The sequence below is a fragment of the Drosophila elegans genome, unplaced genomic scaffold (genome assembly GCF_018152505.1).
Source record: "Drosophila elegans isolate 14027-0461.03 unplaced genomic scaffold, ASM1815250v1 contig_149, whole genome shotgun sequence".
NCBI lineage: Eukaryota > Metazoa > Arthropoda > Insecta > Diptera > Drosophilidae > Drosophila > Drosophila elegans.
This window is the reverse complement of record NW_024545513.1, coordinates 18,729,740-18,749,311: the sequence shown is the minus strand read 5'-3', so window position 1 is coordinate 18,749,311 and position 19,572 is coordinate 18,729,740. Positions and strand designations below refer to the sequence as shown.

Sequence of the window (19,572 nt, the reverse complement as noted above, 5' to 3'; positions counted from 1 at the left end):
TTAAAAAACACTTGTTATCCTTGTTATGTACTCGTTATTTATAGTAGGTATATAATATATATATATATATATATATTATAATATATGCTTGGGTAGTTTTATCCGTTAAGTATACATCTATGTATAGTCCTCAGAGTTGCTGCTGCTGCTGTTGTTGTTGTTGTTGTTGTTGTTGTTGTAAAGTTGTCCAAAATATTGTGGTTGCTGTATACTATAAGTTGATGTGTGGCTGCATGGCTCTGCTCCCTAGGAAACCTACTCCGAAATATCAATTGGAATGGATGTGGTAAATGTGGGCATCTCCAGCTCCTCGTGCTTCTTCATTTTGAGACTCTGCAAAGGGTTAAAGGTTGGTGAAAAGTGGCAACTAGAAATATGACAAGATTCGCACCTGTTGCAGCTTGTAGTGATTGATGATGTCCTGGTCGGCCGGGCACGATTGTGTGAAGGCGTCGAGCTGGTACATGTGATACATGTAACGCCACAGCGCCGTCAAGTGCGTCTGCAATAAGTCCACATAGTAAAACGGTGAGTCATAGATAGCTAATACGTTTATTTAATTGTTTTGGTCTATAAGTCCACTACGAATGCCTATAAATAATGCTTTTTAACCTGTTTTTCAAAGCAGCTCAACAAAATATTACATATATTGCTTAGCTAAAATCATAGTTAGTTCGGTTTAATCTTGTTATTTTATACAACAACCATTTTGTGTCTTAGCATTGTGTTTCTATGCTCAACTAAACTATGCTATGCTGCAGATCGACTGTTTAGATCCTTTTACATTAATGTTTCGTTTCTTCTTTGTGATGATAATAAAACCTAGACAAGATTATAACATTAACGTTTTTTTTCTCTTCCCTAATCCAAATAAAATCTTTTCTTCTTATTGTGTTGGTAAATGCACTAGTGCAATTTTGAGCGCCCGAAATGTATTCAATCACTCGGACAACGCCAAATGCTTACCGGGATCTCAAAGTCCACAAAGTACTTGCCCGCCACACGGATGTGCTGGAGGCGTGGCATCAGCTCGCAGTCGAAGCAGCACATGGTGTCGCCGGTGAGGAAACGCGTGTTGCGCGGGGCCAAATGATCGTTGATCTTGCGCAGATGCGAGAGCAGGGCATTGTTCTTCGCCTCGTCCTTCTTCACCAGCATCAGCTTCAACTTGACGTACAGGTTCTCGATCAGCGTGGCCACATCCTTGTCCTGCACGAAGAGATTGTAGCCACCGGGGATGTTCTTCATGATGTGCCGCTCGATCTTCTCGTTCTCGAGAATGGCCAGTCCGTTGTCGATGAGGATTGGCGGGTGTGTGGCCTCGAAGTTGGTGCGAAAGTCGGGCGGCGGCTTCTGCATGTCGACAGTCGTCACCTTCAAACTGATCGTCTTCAGCTCGGCCAGCAGGTACAGGTCCATGAAGTACTCCTGGCAGAACAAACAGGCGCCCTTTCGTCGGCCATCGATGGTTGAGGCCTGCCAAATGGCAAAGATATTTTTGATTAATTCAAATGTTTACAAATTAAGAAATTACAGGAAATTATGGAAATTGCTCAACAGCAAATGTTTACTTGTCAAGTTTTACCAATTACAAATAACAATCAAGTGTTAATGTGGGTCACATTCAGCAGACTGGGCATTTTTCCAGCGATTGGACATTGCCTTCTGACCACTTAATGGACATAATGCCACATCGCGTGCCGGCAATTACCGATAAATAAATCAAACAAAATTTAACAAAATAAAACAACATAAAAATTCCATCATGTGACATCATCGTCATCATCATCACCATAAGCGTTCTGCCTTCACCGTCGCGTGATGAGCCAACCATCGAGGTGCTTTGTTTGCCGGCGTTTTTAGGGACCGGAAGCGACTCAAAGCCAAGACGCTATGTGGAACCAAGCCAAACGAGAATTCTGCATCGCTGCACTGCCAAGGCCAGCACAGGAAAAGATACATTTGTGACTACGCAGATAGAAAAATGGATGGATGAGGAGTTGGCAAACGCAAGGCAATGACAGTCCACAGTGAGTATTGACTGGTAATGGTCTAAAATTACATCTTAAGATAGCCATTTTAAGGCTGTTCTGTTGTGCTTAAAAAATAAAACCCGAAATTAATTAATAATAATCTTTATATTTGATTAAAAATATGAATTTTATTATTTGTTTAACTGAAAAAGCTTTAAAGTTATTCACTAAATAAAATTTTGTGTGTGAGACATTTATTACTAATGATTTCTTGACTTGTCAAAAAAAAATTTAACGCAAACCAAATTATTCATTTAAAATTATTCCTAAAAACACATCATTGGGTAAATAATTTGCATTGGGTAATATACTTTTTCTATTTAATTATGTAACTGACTGATGCATTTAAAACTTGGGTCTTTTTTGTCGGAATATCGGAAATTAGGAGTTACAGTTTCTTATTTAACCATTACTTCGGGCTTTAATTGTTATCCCTAAATATCGGTAATTAGAAGTTATAATAGGTATTTACAGACTACAATTTCGCAAACTCTTTTAGCTAATATTTACTGTAGATCAGAGGCATTGCTGCAGCTGAGAAGCAGCTAAAACACATCATATAAAACGACAATGTCGATGCGATGGCGATGATGTCATCAGCCGTGTGTGTGCGAAGTTTACTTGTTGATTGCCGTTGCCAGCCTTTTTTATTTGCTCATATTTTTTTCCATTTCTGTTGCTGCCGGCGTCGACAGCCGGCTTTACTTCAAATGGCCCCAACGCCAGGCAATCAATGTGCGTATACGGCTGTGTGCATATTTGTATTCGTTAGATAAGCCAGCCTGCACTGTTGCTTTCACGTATGTAAGTACCAGTTGCCACTATAGAACAAAAATATATAAATACGAAAATAAACACAAATTGTTGCAGGGGAGTGAAGGGGAGAGGGAGTTGAAAATGCTACAGACTGATCAAGAACAAGGTTGTGAGAAGTTTGGCATTCGAAACTCCACTTGAAATCCGCAAAAAAAAAAAAAACTTTGTAAACTTCTAAACGGCCATGAAGTGTCCAATTAAATACTATATATTCATTAAAACTTGAAACTTCAAAATTAATATTTATTTATAGCTATTAGTTAAATATATATTTAACAGCTATTCATTCCAAGTACGATAACAAGGCGTCAACAATTATCCAGCGTTAATTTGAAGCGCCTTAAACTCCAGTTTAAATTAAATTTTACGCACCAATTGCAGGCAATTAAAATATTATTTCGAGTGCGTAGTTAATTAGCATTGCCCTGTGTGTTAATGGCTTAATAACCAAACCAAACCGAACTGAACTCAACCCATTTACCAGCCCACATGCCCGCAACATAATCAACTATGAACGTGGGGGGGGGAAGAAAAAAAAATGCTACAATTGGGTTTTGTGGGAGCGGTTTTCCGTATCATTTTTTTGCTGCGGTGCTTAAACGGTTTATTTGTATTCATTCACACATTATTATTAACTGTGCACGTTCGTTTACCTGGTCTACGCACATCCACATTCACATCCACATCCATAGCCACCATTCCATAAATTCCCAACTGACCCGGATTACTTCTGAGACTACCATTGGTTTCGCTCGTATTTGTATCGCATTTTCTTGGCCCGCATTTTTTTTTGTGCCTCACTTTTTGGCTCGATTTCTCGGCAATGGGAGAGTATATACATTCTATAACTTAGCTATTTAGTTGGCACACAAGGTTAATGCCAAAACTTGTAAACAACTTGGGTTTAAGAAAATATTCAACTAAATATTATGGAGAGTTTTGTAAAAGGGTTAAAGGTTTATAAGGAGTTTACAAGGATTGTTCAATAACTGTCGGAGGCAGTAATCTTTTATGTGCTTTTTTTTTATTAAGATTTTTATTTAAAGTTGCCCCTTTAAATTTCCTTTTCATCATATTGTTATTATCGAAGCTACTTGAGTGGTATAGCCTAGATAATTGTGTTGAACTTAGCTCACAATACACATAAATTTAATAATAATTACAATCATCATATGGAAACAATATAATTAAAGTAAAAACTTACTTAAGAAAGAGCTAATTATGTGCTCCAACATTTTTGCCATCACTAGTGGCCAAGTAGTGTGCAATATGAGTTGCAGAAATTGTAAATGGAAATTGCAAAAACGGAGACTACGACGTGTGGCAACATCAAAAGGTCAGTCGAAGTCAGTCAGGCAATCATCTCGAGTTGAGAGTCCACAACGGGATACAGATACATATACAAATTAAAGCTATTGAAAGACTACAGATACAGATACCAACTACAGATACAAATACTAGAGACTAGAGACTTAAGACGGCGGTTGCAATTGACGTTTCAAAATAGAAATGACGAGAGAAGGCAAACCGAAAAGCAGTTAGCAAATGTCAAGTGCCATTCACAGCACTCGCACACACGTATGCTTCAAAAATACTATACTATATATGGCACATCTGGCTAATAAAAACTGCCGGCAAAATAAATACCTAGCCAATACAAATGTTCGTCTTTGAAAACATTTTCGGTGGAAAAAATAAGTTGTGGTGTGGGAAGTTAGACACAACTAAGGTCAAAACTATAGAGCAATAGCTAAGTAAAATGTATTTTTTGAAACATAATTCTTAATGTTGAATACGTGTTTTTGTATCAATATTTATTTATTTTATTTATTTATTTTTCTATCAAAACGATTATTACTCATCTTATCCTTTGCAATTGCAAATTACGAAAATTGTTATGCGTTAGCTCTTTTTTTATTAGCTGCATTTACATATCTTATTCGTTTGAGTTTTGGAAAACGCATTGACACAGCTCTATAGTTTTGTCCGCAACTGTACGCCGTACACCTACCCACGTACATATAGATATGCGCCACTCAACATCTTCGATTTGTTGTTCCTTTAATTGTAAATTCGAAGCGCGATAAGATAGAAACGAAAAAGTTAAGTAAAGTCAAGTAAAATTAATTTTGTAGGCTTTGCCGCCAGCAGCAAGAAATTCGTAAATGTAAACGAAAATGAGAATGAAATTAGTGGAAATAATTTTTTGGCTGTTTTATTTTTGGAACCGGTTCGCTGACAGCTGCAGCGCAATAATTTAATTTTAATCATGATGATGTTGGGGGGGGGGCAGAGGCAGATGTCAACCTTGAGGAGAGCTTTCTTCGCACTCGGAAAACGATTCTTTTTGGGCCACACACACACACGCAAAAAACAAAAAAAAAAAGCACTCGCACACCCAGAAAGGGATGTACTATATACCATATCTTATCAGAAGTCGGGCGGAAGTTATCGCCACAGTTTGCGATGATGATGGGCCTGATGAAGTAATAGCCAAAATAATAGAAATATAATCAGGGCAAAGTGGTCGCATGGCAGGTGAAGTCAGCTGGCATATCTTGGCCCACAAATTTTTTTAATGGGCTAATGGGATTTTCAACGGCCCGCTTTTTAACACAAAATCCTATCATAAATTCAAAACATTAAATTAATAAAACAAATGTTTTACGAAGAATTTGAATTATTGTGGCATTGCAGTTAAAAATGCAATACGTTTTCTTAATTTATTTCTGGAACTTTACTGACTTAATTGTTGGGGGGGGGCAACAGAAAAAACGTTAGGCAATTAACAGAAATAAATAATGTAGGAAATGAGTTACGAAAGGCAGTTAGGAAACGCAAATACACTGAGAACGAAGCAAGGAAAAAGAACCAGAAAAGATAAACAAAATCAAGCGATTGTCCATAAAGACTAATTTACTAGGCAATTGTGGAAATGTGGGGGCGTATGGGGAGGATGGCAAACATTTGCGTGTTTTTCTTTGCTAAAATGTCAGTCACACACCAACACACACAGAATACACACCCACAGAAAAGCACGTGGGGGCGTGAATAAAACAACAAATCAAACGACTCAACTGTCACTTTTGCACATCAGCTAAACATAATAAAAAACGGTAAGGAAGACACGTACAGTGGTTCTTCGATAATTCCAATTTCCGGACTACATTTCAAAATGACACTGGCAAAGACAACTTAAATCAAATAAATATCCAGTCAAAATAAGATTGCGGCATTAGAAAACGTAGCTAGTTTTTAACTTTAATAAAACTTTTAATAAACTTATTAAAAATTGAATTTAAATTATTATATTATTAAAATATTATTCTTTTTTCTATTTACTTATATAATGACATATGCCAATTAAAATCTAATAAATAACCATTCAACATAAATTTGCTGGTTTTTAAATTGAGTGAATTATTTATTATTACTTACTTATTAAAATATGAATTTAAATTATTATACAGATCATGAGATATATTTCCATGAGTTAAGCTAAACATTATAACATTTTTATTTCAAATATTGTATTTAAAATACTATTACTTATTGAATAATATGAACTTGGAAAAATTACAGAAACGTATACAAAATACATTCAACTCAGGTTTTATTTTTTGTTTTATGTTAAAAAAAAACCCCTGCAGAGCTTTTAATGTGAGAGCAGGCACTGTGCTTATCTTTAAGTGCAGCTTTTCATCTCGGCTCTTAACTGCAGTTGAAGTGGCAACAAAGAAGCGCATTTTCCTCAACTCAGCAAAACTTAAGTCTCAACAATTGCTGGCGTTGTTGAGATCCAACAAAAGGCACTGAATTAGCTTGAGTTTGCATGAGGTTTTATCCTTGGCGTGAATTTGGTTTTCATAGAAGTGCACTGTGGCAAACGGAATGTTCTAACATAATATTTTTAAAAATTACAGTTGGATAATAACTCAAGATCAGAGTTCAACTTTTAGAAGAACCTGAAATTAACTACCTCTAAAAACTTTTAAAATTTTTATTTGCAATCTTGTGCTTTGCGAATCAATTATATTTTTGATTTTTTGATGTTATAATAAATTTGACAAAACATTTTGGTGTTTCTTTTGATACTGATAATATGAGTTTTTATTTTCTAAGTGCAGCGAATCGTCTTTTGTTTTGATTGCCGCTTTGTTTTGATTCGATTCGATGGCATGGCCAATTTCTGGAAATCTCGCGTGGGCGATGACTCGAGGGTAAGGCATTGGCTTTGGCTTTGGCTTTGGCTTTGGCCAGGCATGTTTTGCAAGCCAAAACCGAACGAAGTTGATGCCGAAAAGCCAAAGCCAAAGCTAAAAGCAAGCCAAGGAGGCGGAAAAGCGTGAGCACGAGAAAAACCTGTTTAGCGTTCAATGATTGTTTTGTTTTTTCCAACCGCCAACCCCCCCCCCCCCACCTCCCCCCCCAATTCCGACATCCTAACAAACGAAACAAGAAAACACATTTGTATTTGTTTGTTGCCTGCACGCGCGGAACAGAGAGGCATGCCACGTTCCGATCCGATCCGATCCAATCCAATCCGATCCGAACCGAACCGATCCCAGGCCATATAGCTGGATCTATAGCCTCCACTTTTTAGCTCCAACACCAACTACAGCTTTCCTCTGGTGCGGCAAAATGAACTTTCACTTTTTTCGCTGGGAAATGGAAATGGCTTTCCACATACACACGCCGCCTTGTACGGAGTGCGCTGTTGCGGAGTTATGTCAAAGATGCTTCTGTCACTCTTCTGGAAAAGCAAACTTTTGCTTTTTACTGTCCAAAATCCAAGTAAAAAAAAAAAACACAAACCAAAACATTTAACAGGTGCTCCAAAGCACTTTCTCCCAAAAAAAAAAAAAAAAAAAAAAAAAAACAGGAAAAGGGAGCGGGTGTCTTGCACCGAAATTTTTGGCCATGGCTCATCGCATTTGAATTGGCTTTGGTAATGGGAAATGGGAGGGTGGGATATCTGGGTACTACTTTCCATTATCTTTTACCTAGTAAATAAGGTTTTCATTATAAAATATCAAGACTTTGATTGCATGATTAATATAAAATGCAAACAATCATTCTTAGTAATGTAATGTACATTTGTTCTTAGCTTAAAAACAAAGTACTAGCGTTCACATCACTGATTACTCATTGGCATTTTGTTGTGCGTCGAGTGGGATTTTTTTTTTTTGGGAATGGAATGGTATAGTATGGTTTGGATTGGTACGGTATTGTACTATTTAGGGAGGTGCTGCAAGGTGAGGAATTAGTCATGGGCAGACGACTCGAGAGGTGCGGCCTCCATTTGCGTGGGCTGGATGAGTGGCTAAGTTGAGTCGAGTCGAGTTTGAGAGTTTGAGTTTGCCAATAGAATCAACAACAGCAGGGCTCCAAAGTGTTCCGAAAACAATTACAATTACTTCGGCAAACAGTGGGAGCCAACAAAAAATAAAGTTAAGTGGAGTCATGCCCGACTTACAATAGCGGCAAAATTGATAGCTCACAAGTTGCGATCTATAAATAAAAGGTTTGTAATCGGCGAAAATAGCATTCCTATGAATGATTGAAGTAAACAACTGCTGTACAAGTTTTTCTTCAGCATGTAATTGATAAGAAAAGCTTACTTGAAAAAAATAAAGCAAACAAACTAAGGCATTTATTTATGTACATTAAGAAGTTTTCTAGAATTTATTGATCAAATAAGTATAATTCCCATTATTTAGTACATGAAAATAAAAGCAGTATTGATTTGAGAACTTAAAAAATACAAATACTTTTATAATACAAGTTTTAGACATTTATTTGCTAATATAATTTATGAATGCTATTAATTTGACCGCAAATGTAGGAGTTGGCTTATTGTTTTTTTTTCGATTCTTCGGAGGAGCATGACGTACGCGTCAAGAAATGTAGAAATCACTAAAAGATAAAAAAAACCTCTAATTCACACAGACAAATACAAATAAACTTGGGTCTTCGGGAAGGGAACTATGAAGAAGAAGAAGGAACATTTGTTGAGCAATTGGCGCAATGAAATGTGATTAAAGTTTATAACAGATAAGAAACCACAGAAATATGTTACGTTCTGGAAATTGCAGACTTTGCACACAAATAGTGGGCGCACAAAAAAAAAAACATATTTTGGATAATAAATATGAATTTATTATTTAAAATTTGAGCAACTTGTAAATATCGACTGTGTTGTTTGAAGTATTTTAAAAATTAGGAATAGTTTTTAAATTGATATTCGATTACTAATAAATTCATTTAGAATACTCATGTTTAAATTGATGCAAAATTTATACATTTTAAACAAGAAAAAAGGATGCCTTATAATGATTTTTTCATGCGAATTTGGAAGTTAAGTCAATGTAGCAAAATTATCTTGGTTTTGAAATCACCCACAAATTTATTTAAAAGTATACAGTGAAAACGTTGTTCTTCTGCAGTTAACCATAACAACAGTTGGATGTAAAATATATTAAAGAAAACTTTTTTACGCCATTAAAAATGATTTTAAATCTTTTCTAAAGATTTTGCATATTTTATTTAATAAAAGAGGGATTTTAAATAGCATATGTAAGTAATATCAACATTTTCGTTCTGTGCAGATGTTTAGGTGTGTGTGCGATAGGTAGAAAAGGAGAAAACCGGTTTTGGCGATGCTTAGGAACCACAAGACGGCGAAAGGGGCGGGGTGCGGCGAGGGGCCGGAGGGGGTGCTAAACGTATTCTGTTCATTTTTAACCAAATGTGACACACTGCAAAGTGCCAGAGCGAGAAGAAGAAGAATAAAACGATGAAGAAGAAGAAGAGAAGGAGGAACGAACGGCAGTTTTCCCACTCTGCTGCTTGTTGTTGCCTTTATTTGCTTTTGCTTTTTGCTGCATTTTCACTTTGCATGGACATTTGCGCAAAGCGAAATGGGAAACTCTGCACAGGTTTGCATATGTACATATGCAAATTTCGCTATGTTCGCTATATTCGCTCACCTTTATGATCAGTTCTATCTCGGGCACATCGAATTTACTGGTTCCATTTGTCTCCTGACTTTGCTGCGATTCCACTTCGGACGACATTGCGAATTGCGATTATATTACAGACGATTTCTGATTTATGATTTCTGATCGGATCGAAGAGTTTTTATCCGCGTGACGAGATGCGTGCGTGTTCGTTTCCTTTTCCTTTTCGCTTTTGTTGTGCTAATTTCCTTTGCCAATACACACACACACACAACAAACAAACACTCGGACGCACTCACACACACACGGGGACAGAGTGTTTAAAAAAAATATGCCGTTCGTTTGTTCTTCGATTTGCGCGCTGCCAAAGCGTATTGACGATTGAGTGACCGTTCGCCTTGTCGGCCGAATATACCAAGCGTGCTGCGGAAAATTCCCTAAAGCCATTGGTCTAGGGTTGCCAGGACAGTGCACTTTTGTGCCGGCAAATAAATACCAATTTACGACACTCTTTACTGTTAACAAAGTTTAATCTTAATTATACGTTTTATAATGCGATGTAAATTAGAAACTGTGATGCCTTTGAAAAATTGTTCATAAGCTGTATACCCATCAATTGAGTAAAAAATCTAATGTTTTATTAAAATGTATTGCTTGCAATAAAAATACTATAGAAAAATACTAGGCGATATATTAATGGCGCGAAAATCTCCGGAAATCGCCACACGCTGGCCACACTAACACGCTCCGGTGTGCGTTTGTAAATTGTGTTTTTTTGTTGGCGCCGGCATTTCCTTACCAACATGGATCTGGTGGAGCTGCTGCAGCAGGCCCAGCGCCTGGCGAACGAGACCAAGATGGACACGGAGATGCCGGGCGTGGAGCGAACCATGACGCAGGTGCTGCAGGCCACCCAGGAGCTCCACTCGCGTATCACCCAAACGGGTACCAACGATCTGCAGGCGTAAGTACTGCATGCGTCCCCTATTCCATGTAGTTATAATGAAAGCCTTCTTTAACTGACAGCCACATACTGCTCGGCTCCAAGGGCGTGGACCTGCCCAAGCTGACGCAGAAACTGGATACGCTGAGCGCCCGCCAATCCTTCGAGCCACTCGATCCCGTCACGGACACCGATGTGCAGGGCTATCTGAAGAACGAGCGCGAGAACGCCATCCTGTCTGTTATAGACGAAACGAATCGCAGTGTAAGTGTCCAGCACATCAGCACATCAGTACATCAGCGTATCCGGATCCGGATCCGGATCCATTACTCACGGACAACCCCATTCCCTACAGATTTTCGAGTCTGTGGAGCGGCAGAAGTGGCGCTGCATCTACGCCGAGTGGGGCAAGGAAAAGGAATCGCTGCTGAACGCTCTGGTGGGTCCGCGCCAGCAGGACTTTCCCGACGTGCAGCGTCACATGGTGCCCACATCGATGGCCGACGAACCCACGCCGTTCTCCCGCCTGAATAGTATCCAGCAGCTGTACGCTGCAAAGATCACCGCCTACAATGAGTCGCACATCCAGGGCACTCAGCGTCCCAATCTGGTGACGACCTTTGCCGTGCTGGCCCAGGAATCCTTCGACGATCCGCTCGTGGCCGAGATGTGGAACGTGCTGGAGTACATGGCCGCTGTGACGCCGCTGTCGCGCAACATCGATCCCATCCAGAGTCGCCAGACGGCGCCGCAGTTCATCCATCAGGCGCGCACCTATCTGGAGCGCAGATATAAGACCTACATGAACAAGGTGATCGAGCAGAATCTAGTGCTGGCCCGACGCGGTGGCATTCCCAATGTCTACAACCTGGTGGGCTCGTATGTGGGCGTCACATTCCGAAATCCTCAATCACTCTACGGACTGCACGACGTCAACAATGGACGGCCGCTGTGGCCGCTGGTCTACTATAGCCTGCGAAGCGGTGATCTGGGCGCAGCTGTGCTCTACCTTAAGGAATCGGGCGTCTGTCCCGATCTGCTCAAGCTGATGACGCTGCAGAAGAACGGCAATACGGAGACCTTGACGGGCAAGATCGAGGGTCAGCTCAAGCTGGAGTACAACAACAATAAGCTGCATGTCTGCACAGATCCCTACAAAAAGGCGGTGAGTATTTGGGATCTATGTATGTATGTGTAAAAGGGTTTTATTTTATTGATGTATCCATCAGGTTTACGCCATCGTGCTGGCCTGTGATCCACAGGATTCGCACGCGGAACTTATGCGTAGCATCGATGACTTCCTCTGGCTGCAGCTGTCCATTCTGCGCGGCCAGGACAAGCGCGACTATAACATCGAGCAGCTGACCTACAGTGGCCTGCAATCGATGATCCTGGACAAGTACGGCGAGAATTACTTCAATGCGCGCGAAAAGACGCCGCTCTACTTCCAGGTGCTGGCCCTCACCGGTCAATTTGAGGCCGCCATTGAGTTTCTGGCCCGCACCGAGCAAAATCGTCCGCACGCCGTTCACATGGCCATTGCCCTCAACGAGCTGTGCATGCTGGGTGCCCCGAGTTCCGTGAAACAGCCACTCCTCAGCTCCGAACCCGACGATCCGCCGCCGATGAAGCGTCTCAATCTGGTGCGGCTGATCGTGATGTATGCCAAGTTCTTCGAGCAGACGGACACCGAGCAGGCGCTGCAGTACTACTACCTGCTGCGACACTTCAAGGCCGAGGACGGCAGCAATGCCATGCTCAGTTGTGTCTGCGATCTGCTCGTGGAGAACTGCGATGACCGCATGCTGCAACTGGTCTTCGGCGAGGAGGATGGATCCAACTCCTTCCGCTACAAGGGGTGAGTTATTTCTTTTGTCCCTCCAATCTTGGCGTACTGCTCACCATGGATAGAGTCTGTGCAAAAGAACCTTTTACCATTTGCTCTTGGGGGTTTTAAATGGGGAAAAAATCCAGTTTTACCATCTTACTCAAATAGAGTTTTTCTAATTCATTTACCAAGCTTTGTTTGGTATAGTGCTAAATAGAATTTATAGGAACTATAGTCTTTTAACCATTGAACCATTGCAGATCAAACTATGCTATGCATGAACCTTCTAAGGAACTATATATTCCCCTTTTTTTGGATCGTTGTAGATCAAACTATGCTATGCATGAACTTGTTTAGATCATTACATGATGACTACAATAAACTTAATCAAACATTAATTTTATCTGATATATAACGAAATAAGCATTTGTAGATTGTTTCCAATGCATTTTGAAGTAGTCTGTCCCTGGCTTTATTGTCCATTTTCTTGATTTAACGCATAAAAGGGGAACAAGCCCTAATGGTTTCCTCTCCCACTCTCTTTTCCAGCGGCATCTTTGCCGAGTTCCATACGATGGACTACGACATGTACTCGCTGGCCGGAATGGTGGGCGATGAGCTGTCGAAGCGCAGCAACTACGAGTCGGCCATCAAGCTGTACTTCATCGCCGGCCAGCTGGACAAGGCGCTGCGACTGGTGTGCTCCTTGCTGTCGCAGGTGGTGCACCAGCCATCGCGACCGGGCAGCATGCGGGAGCGTCTGAGGGCAGTCACCCAGCGTATGGACGCGGCGCTGGCCGATCGCAAAACGAACGTGGAGGCCCATGTGATTGTCACCTATACGGTGTTGTCGCAGGTAATGGAGTTTTTCGATCTCTTTCACGCTGGCGAATCGCGTTTGGCATCGAAAATACTGGCCAACAATAGGCTGATACCGGCCAACTCGAACGAGGTGGACGAGTGTGTCACAAACCTAAAACGCATGGGTCCGGAGATCATCAAGGTGCTGCCCGACATCCTGCTGGCGGCCATGGACATTGTCTATGCGGAGTATGTCGCTCAGCGGGGCACCAGCGGCACGGGTTCGGTCTACGGCGATGAAACCAAGATCGAAAACCGGGAAGCCAGCCTGCGACATTTGCGGGGCAGAGCCAAGGCGCTGACCAACATGGCAGCCAGTGTTCCGTACCGCATGCCATCGACCACCAACCAGCGGCTCGTTCAGCTGGAGATCCTTATGCACTAACTAGCTAACTAACACTAGCCGGATTGAAAACACCTCAACCAGCTGAGTTTGTGTCTAAGATTACTTCACTGAATAAGCTGGTTGGGATATTTTCAAAGTTGTTGAATTTAGAAAAACACTTTCATGGATACAAATGTCTATTTGGGGTGCCAGTGAGAAATCTCTGGCTGCATGAAATATACTTTAAAGCACTCCAAAACTTTACTCAACCATTTTCATTTTATGACAAAGAAGCGTTTTTATACCTAAAATTGCAGTGTAAGAAATTAGTGAGTGTTAATTTTAAGTGAAATTGCTAAATGAACTTGAATAATGCTAATTAGTTGTTCTAAAACAGTTGAAAAGCGAAATTTTACACTTGAGAATTGAGAGTTTTTAAACCAAATAATACATTTGCACAATACATTTGACAAATCGGAATAAAATAATTTATTGCATTGTTTGAGACATCGGTTGCAGTTGATAAGAAACCTCGCGAGGTATCGGGAAAACCCGGACAGGACATTTACAAAACACACAAAATAGCATATGAAAATAGTACTGCCAATTGTCTGAGATGTTCGTCTAGGAATCCATTACATATTTTCCAATAGATCCGTTTGGGAGATCCTCATGCATTGCCATAAAAATAATAAAAAAGAAAGCCACGTTACTTATCGATCGTTTCGTTTCGTATAAATGCATTTGTTTTCACTTCTGTCTGTGTTTAAGATAATATTGTTAATTGGAATAAGTTGATTGCGATAGTTTTGTTCTGTTGTTCTGCGGATTCCAGTCGAAGGTGGCGGTTGCTCAACCCATGTACTGATAGGAGGCGCAGACGGGCTCCTGGTGGCGGGCATGCGGCGAGGACTGCAGCGCCAGACGCTGCAGGTGGCAGCCGCGGCAGAGGAGTCGCCCGTCCAGCGGGTAGCAGCGTTTGTCCGGCTCGTCGGTCAGCTGCATGCCGCACTCCTCGCAGATGTAGCAGTCCACGTGGAAGTCCTTGTCCATTGAGACCACACGCACGGTCTCGTCGGTGCCCTCGACGGGGGTGATGCCTGTTCGGGATTGGAAAAGCATTCTCCATATTCTCATTGACAACACAAAGTGTGGCATAATAAGGAGCACCCACCTTTGCCACAGCTGGCGCACTTGGGCGCAAACATTCGATGGTAGTCATTGACGCAGTAGATCTTGTGGTCCACGTCCACGGTGAAGGGCACCCCGTCCAAGCACTCATTGCACACACAGCACCGGAAGCAGCCCGGATGATACGACTTGCCCATGGCCTGCAGGATCTGCAAGGGAGAGTTGGTGGGAAAGCGATGTGAGCACTCCGTTTAGAGCGGGATGGATACGAGTGGGCTGTACTAACCATCTCCATGATTAAGTGGCCGCAGATGGCGCACTTTTCCGCCGTCTGCTGGAAGCCCGAATACTGCAACAATGATTGCTTATTAATATTAAACAGGGTTAGTAAAATAATAAGTAACAAAATCAAAATTTATCAATGTCAGTGGGTAAAAATAACGATTTCTATATGGGAGATATTTCATTTCCTTAAACATTATTACATACAAGGTAATTGGTTGTAGACTTGCTGATCAAAAGATTACAGGATTACAGATGGCACAAAATTATATTTATGAATTATATGTTAAAATTAAAGATCACAAGTTTTAATACAGAAAATCTGCTATTGATAAAAATTAAATTCATAATAAATTGATGATTAATACAAATAAAATTTGTTACAATTTGGTTTAAAATTTTTGAGAAATACTGCTTTAGCTTTTAAAAATATTAAAAAATCTGCTATTGAAAAAAATTATCAAAATTAAATTGATAAATACAATTTGTTTCCAATTGGTTCCATATTTTTGGGGAATACTGCTTTAGCTTTTAAAAATCTTCAATTAGGAAAGTGTATTCGCAAAAATGAAAGGTGTATATCACATATGAAAATCATTAGTTTTGAATCCCGACCAGACTACGACCACTTGCTTACCATATAGTCCTCCTCGCAATAGACCCGTCCGTGCACATTGTAGAAGGCCTTGCCTCGCAGCGCCCGTCCGCAGGAGCAGCAGATGAAGCAGTTGGTGTGGTAGAGATTGCCCATGGCCTGGCAGGCCTGACCGGCGCCCTTCACCTTCTCGCCGCAGGTGTGGCAAATGCCTACGAATCGATCGAAATGATCGAAATGATCGACATGAAACACAATGTGTACACAATGACCAGGTGCCAAATGATGACATACCAAAGTATTCGCCGTGCTCCTCGCTCTGCTCGATCTCCTCCTCCAGCTGGCGGGTGAGCTCCTCGATCTTGCGCTGCGCCTCTGTCGGTCCAGCCGGACGCGGCGGGGTGACGCTGTACGGCAGCAGATTCTTGGTGAGACCTGTCGGAGTACGAGGCAAACATTAGGTCATGCCTTCGACTTGGCTTAGTCACCGCTCACAAAATATAAATAAATTCAAAAACAAAAACATATGCGGGTGAGTGAAGTCGGTAGAACTTCTAAAGTTAATGATTACATGATTATTATTTATCAGATAAACTAATTTACGATTTCGAAATCATTAACATAACCAAAACTGCATGCCTAGGATAAAAATATAATAAAAAAAAAAAAACAACAAGACCAATTATAATTTAATATTGCACTCTAAATTAAAAAGATGTGTTTTTAATGTATCAATTGATTTTGTTTTTAAAATATCAATAAATGACTTTTACTTGTCAATATCAAAATTTCGAAAAGTGAGTCTTTTAAACATTGTAACTGTATTTTAAAAAGTATATTATTTGTGTTTGAAAGTTTTAGTTCTATTTTTTTTCTAATATAATAAAATCATAAACTTTTTGTGCCGTGTAAAAATTAATTAGTTAAAAATATGTGTGTTTGCAGCAAATTAGTTGGAATGCCATCATTTCTGATTCATGATTTCGAATCGGTTTCGTTTTTCTGTGAATCGGTTTCGCAGGATAAGGACTTGAAAATAAACCGGTTAGCGGCAACCGTTTGACCAAAGTTTGTCGCCCCGCCAACCGGTTTATGATTGAGCTGAGCGATGAGTGATGACACAAACGTAACCCAACTGGGACCCAACCCCTTTTGGGCAACGAATCTTGGCCCCCGAGACCCCTCGTACCTCTCCTGGGTTTCAAGGCAGCATTAACGGCTGCGTGCAAGCGTTTTTGGTTGGGGGTAAACATTTGGATTCATTAGTTTGATTAATAGGTATCTAGGTAAATACTTTGTATGTTACCATCCATACCCAGGTGGCATACATTTTCAATATCATTTTTATATGGAAGTTTTTATAATACCATTTACTATATTTACTATATATCAATTATAACAAAGAACTGGAAAAAGGTTTAACAATTAAAATTATTTTCAATATATTTTTTAAAAATAAATATTTAACAATAGTACTTTTTTTTTAGTTTTATTATAACAAGATATTTGAAAATGAAAATTATTTGCCAATGCAATAAACTGTTATGACAGTGATTAAGAAAAATCATTTTAAGTGAAGTATATTTTTGATTTTTGTTTTAAGTATTTTAATATAGAAATTTAACTCTTTTATAGCAAAGAAATGTATATATAAAATATGATAAATATAATTGGCAAAAGGAATAAGCTTTAGTTAACGCTGGTCTTAAATATTTATTTATGTGGAATATTGAGAATTAAAGTATTTAGTAATTTATTGTTTTTAATTTTAGCAAGACGTACTTTGAGCTTACAAATGGGAATTTAATTTTGACTATACGTGGTACTGATAACCATTGCTTTTCTTTGTTTTGGCATATAGTTTTAGTACTCCACCTGGGCATTAAAGTTAATTTACCATCATTGATGGTCTGTACTGTTTCTGGAAGAGATCTGTGCCTACCTGTGCTGCCCTGCGAGGGTGTGGGTGATGTGGCCACCGCCAGAGGGGCTGTCATTGCGATGGGCGTGGCCCTCAGGGAGGCGGTGGACAGCGGTGGTTGTGCAGTTTGTGCAGTTTGTGCAGCTTGTGCAGCTTGCGCAGCTGTGGCCTCCGTCGCTGCACTGGATGTGGATGCTGGCGCCGCTGCCGTGGCCATGCCCATGGCCAGGGAGGATGATGATATCGTGGCTGGTTCCTGGACGGTACGCTGGGCAGTGGCTCCCGTTGCTGCCGCCCGGCCAGTGGCCAATCCCGCTGGCGTATTCCTGTGCAGATTCGCCGTCATGCACACATAGTCGGAGCTGTTGATGTCCTCGATGTAATTGGGATTGACGGAGACATTGATGGCACCGCCACCGGGCGACTTAATCGGTGTGTGCTGTTGCAGTTTGGCCACCGACTGGGCCGTGGGCACCGGACTCAGGTGGCTGGGCAGCGATAGGTTCCTATACCGCTGCGTGGGCGATCCCACGGAGCTGACGCTGGCCGTATTGCTGCTGATGCTGCGCTGATGGTGCATGGGCGAGGCCAGCAGCGCATTGAGATCCAGTCCGGCCGTGGACGAGCCGCCCGACGAGTTGGACGTGGGCTGCATCTCCTGGTACATGGTGGCGGTGGCCGGCGACGCCTGCGGCTGTGCCCGCTGGCCGGAATGGGGAATGATGTTCTCGTAGATGGGGGCAGCGTGCTCCTCCAGGTCACCAGTTGGTCCCAGGGCCGCAGATCGTCCGCTGCCTGCACCCCTGCCTCCTGCTGCTGCTCCAGTGCTTGGATTCTCTGGCACTGGGGTATGTGCAAATCGCCCTGCCCCAATGGGTTGCATCAGCAGATAGTCGTTCAGCATGGCGCTCTGCCGGCTGCCGGGACTTTGGGGCTGTGCCCGCTTGTGATTCGAATCGAATTGGCCGTAGAACTCCAGATTTTCGTACACCGGCGAGTGTTTCTGGGGGGCAATCCGCTGACCCAAAATCTGGGCGGTGGGTGCATAGATATGAGCACTCCCATTGTGGATGTGCTGCTGCAGCTGCTCCACCGGACGGGGCGTGGCGTACTTGGAGGCGGCTATGATGTTGCCGCGTTCGTACAACTTGTAGTCCTGGTTGTGGTGCAGGTGGTGCATCTGCTGATGCTGCTGATGCTGCTGTTGCTGCTGTTGCTGCTGTTGGTGGCATTCCTGCACAAAGTTCTCGATGGCCCCGGGCGAGCATTGGTAGCTCCTTATGGCGGCCGCGCCCCCATCTCCAGGGATACCGCCTACGCCCGCTGCCCCGCCCCCAGCGCCACTGCTGCCGCCGATGTGGAGGCGCTGCATGAGTGTCTCATAGTCGGAATCGGAATTGCCCGCATTCCTCGCCTGCGTCCGCTGGGTGGTCATTGTTTTTGAGTTATATCCTCCAGATCCTGCTTCTCCTTCTCCTCCTTCTCCTCCACCTCCTCCTGCTCCACCCTCTCTTGCTGTCTCGCTCTGCGGGGGGACGCCGCCCCGAAATCGACGATTTCTTCGCTTTCCCCGGACGGACAATGGGAAAAACGTCTTAGCTAAGCGTGTTCGGCTAATTGGCAATCAGTCAGTGGGCTCTTCCCTTACACTTTCAGTTTTTCTGCATTTTCTTTGTCGGAAAAATCTTAAAATTCAATTCGGACCGTGGGAACAACTCGGCTGGCAGTGTGACCGCCCTACGTAACCGTTATTATATACCATCCGGCAAATAGACAAAAATACCATAAATATACCACAGCCGATTGCCAATTTTAAAGATGGGTCACCCTAATCCAAAAAAGTTGGTGGAAAATCTGGGTTAAGACGAACGACTTTTT

At 41.8% G+C, this 19,572-nt stretch overlaps 3 protein-coding genes across 6 annotated transcripts; 1 reads left to right on the top strand and 2 right to left on the bottom strand.

Annotated features, from left to right (window-relative positions):
- Positions 1-26: 26 nt before the first annotated feature.
- On the bottom strand, positions 27-10,197 carry LOC108144397 (chloride intracellular channel exc-4). The gene is made up of 4 exons (XM_017269181.2): positions 9,839-10,197; positions 967-1,476; positions 392-502; positions 27-333 (listed from the first exon to the last, which is right to left on the bottom strand). The coding sequence occupies exons 1-4, from the start codon at positions 9,923-9,925 to the stop codon at positions 256-258; spliced, it is 786 nt and encodes a 261-aa protein (XP_017124670.1). The 5' UTR covers positions 9,926-10,197; the 3' UTR covers positions 27-255.
- A 332-nt stretch (positions 10,198-10,529) lies between these two features.
- LOC108143799 (nuclear pore complex protein Nup93-1) lies at positions 10,530-14,029 on the top strand. Its single transcript, XM_041710774.1, has 5 exons — positions 10,530-10,772; positions 10,835-11,015; positions 11,107-11,916; positions 11,981-12,609; positions 13,129-14,029. The coding sequence occupies exons 1-5, from the start codon at positions 10,612-10,614 to the stop codon at positions 13,823-13,825; spliced, it is 2,478 nt and encodes an 825-aa protein (XP_041566708.1). The 5' UTR covers positions 10,530-10,611; the 3' UTR covers positions 13,826-14,029.
- Positions 14,030-14,230: 201 nt separating this feature from the next.
- On the bottom strand, positions 14,231-19,438 carry LOC108144363 (LIM domain-containing protein jub). 4 transcript variants are annotated; one of them, XM_017269132.2, is made up of 7 exons: positions 17,716-19,438; positions 16,963-16,992; positions 16,068-16,208; positions 15,816-15,985; positions 15,183-15,260; positions 14,940-15,105; positions 14,231-14,865 (listed from the first exon to the last, which is right to left on the bottom strand). In XM_017269132.2, the coding sequence occupies exons 1-7, from the start codon at positions 19,127-19,129 to the stop codon at positions 14,618-14,620; spliced, it is 2,247 nt and encodes a 748-aa protein (XP_017124621.1). In that variant the 5' UTR covers positions 19,130-19,438; the 3' UTR covers positions 14,231-14,617. The 4 variants fall into 4 exon arrangements, with proteins under 4 accessions (XP_017124621.1, XP_017124630.1, XP_017124638.1 ...); XM_017269141.2 differs by having other exon boundaries at positions 15,183-15,245; XM_017269149.2 differs by lacking the exon at positions 16,963-16,992 and having other exon boundaries at positions 17,716-19,437.
- Positions 19,439-19,572: the final 134 nt, after the last annotated feature.

What these genes read in the sequence shown, in the direction of transcription:
- LOC108144397 (XM_017269181.2), bottom strand. Translation starts at nt 9,925, where the DNA reads ATGTCGTCCGAAGTGGAATCGCAGCAAAGTCAGGAGACAAATGGAACC. An exon ending in AGATAGAACTGATCATAAAG is followed by an intron (nt 1,477 to 9,838) that starts GTGAGCGAATAT and finishes GCCATTTGGCAG; the next exon opens with GCCTCAACCATCGATGGCCG. An exon ending in ATCACTACAAGCTGCAACAG is followed by an intron (nt 334 to 391) that starts GTGCGAATCTTG and finishes AACCCTTTGCAG; the next exon opens with AGTCTCAAAATGAAGAAGCA.
- LOC108143799 (XM_041710774.1), top strand. Translation starts at nt 10,612, where the DNA reads ATGGATCTGGTGGAGCTGCTGCAGCAGGCCCAGCGCCTGGCGAACGAG. An exon ending in TAGACGAAACGAATCGCAGT is followed by an intron (nt 11,016 to 11,106) that starts GTAAGTGTCCAG and finishes CATTCCCTACAG; the next exon opens with ATTTTCGAGTCTGTGGAGCG. An exon ending in CAGATCCCTACAAAAAGGCG is followed by an intron (nt 11,917 to 11,980) that starts GTGAGTATTTGG and finishes TGTATCCATCAG; the next exon opens with GTTTACGCCATCGTGCTGGC.
- LOC108144363 (XM_017269132.2), bottom strand. Translation starts at nt 19,129, where the DNA reads ATGACCACCCAGCGGACGCAGGCGAGGAATGCGGGCAATTCCGATTCC. An exon ending in ATTGCGAGGAGGACTATATG is followed by an intron (nt 15,261 to 15,815) that starts GTAAGCAAGTGG and finishes AATATTAATAAG; the next exon opens with CAATCATTGTTGCAGTATTC. An exon ending in GTGCGCCAGCTGTGGCAAAG is followed by an intron (nt 14,866 to 14,939) that starts GTGGGTGCTCCT and finishes AATCCCGAACAG; the next exon opens with GCATCACCCCCGTCGAGGGC.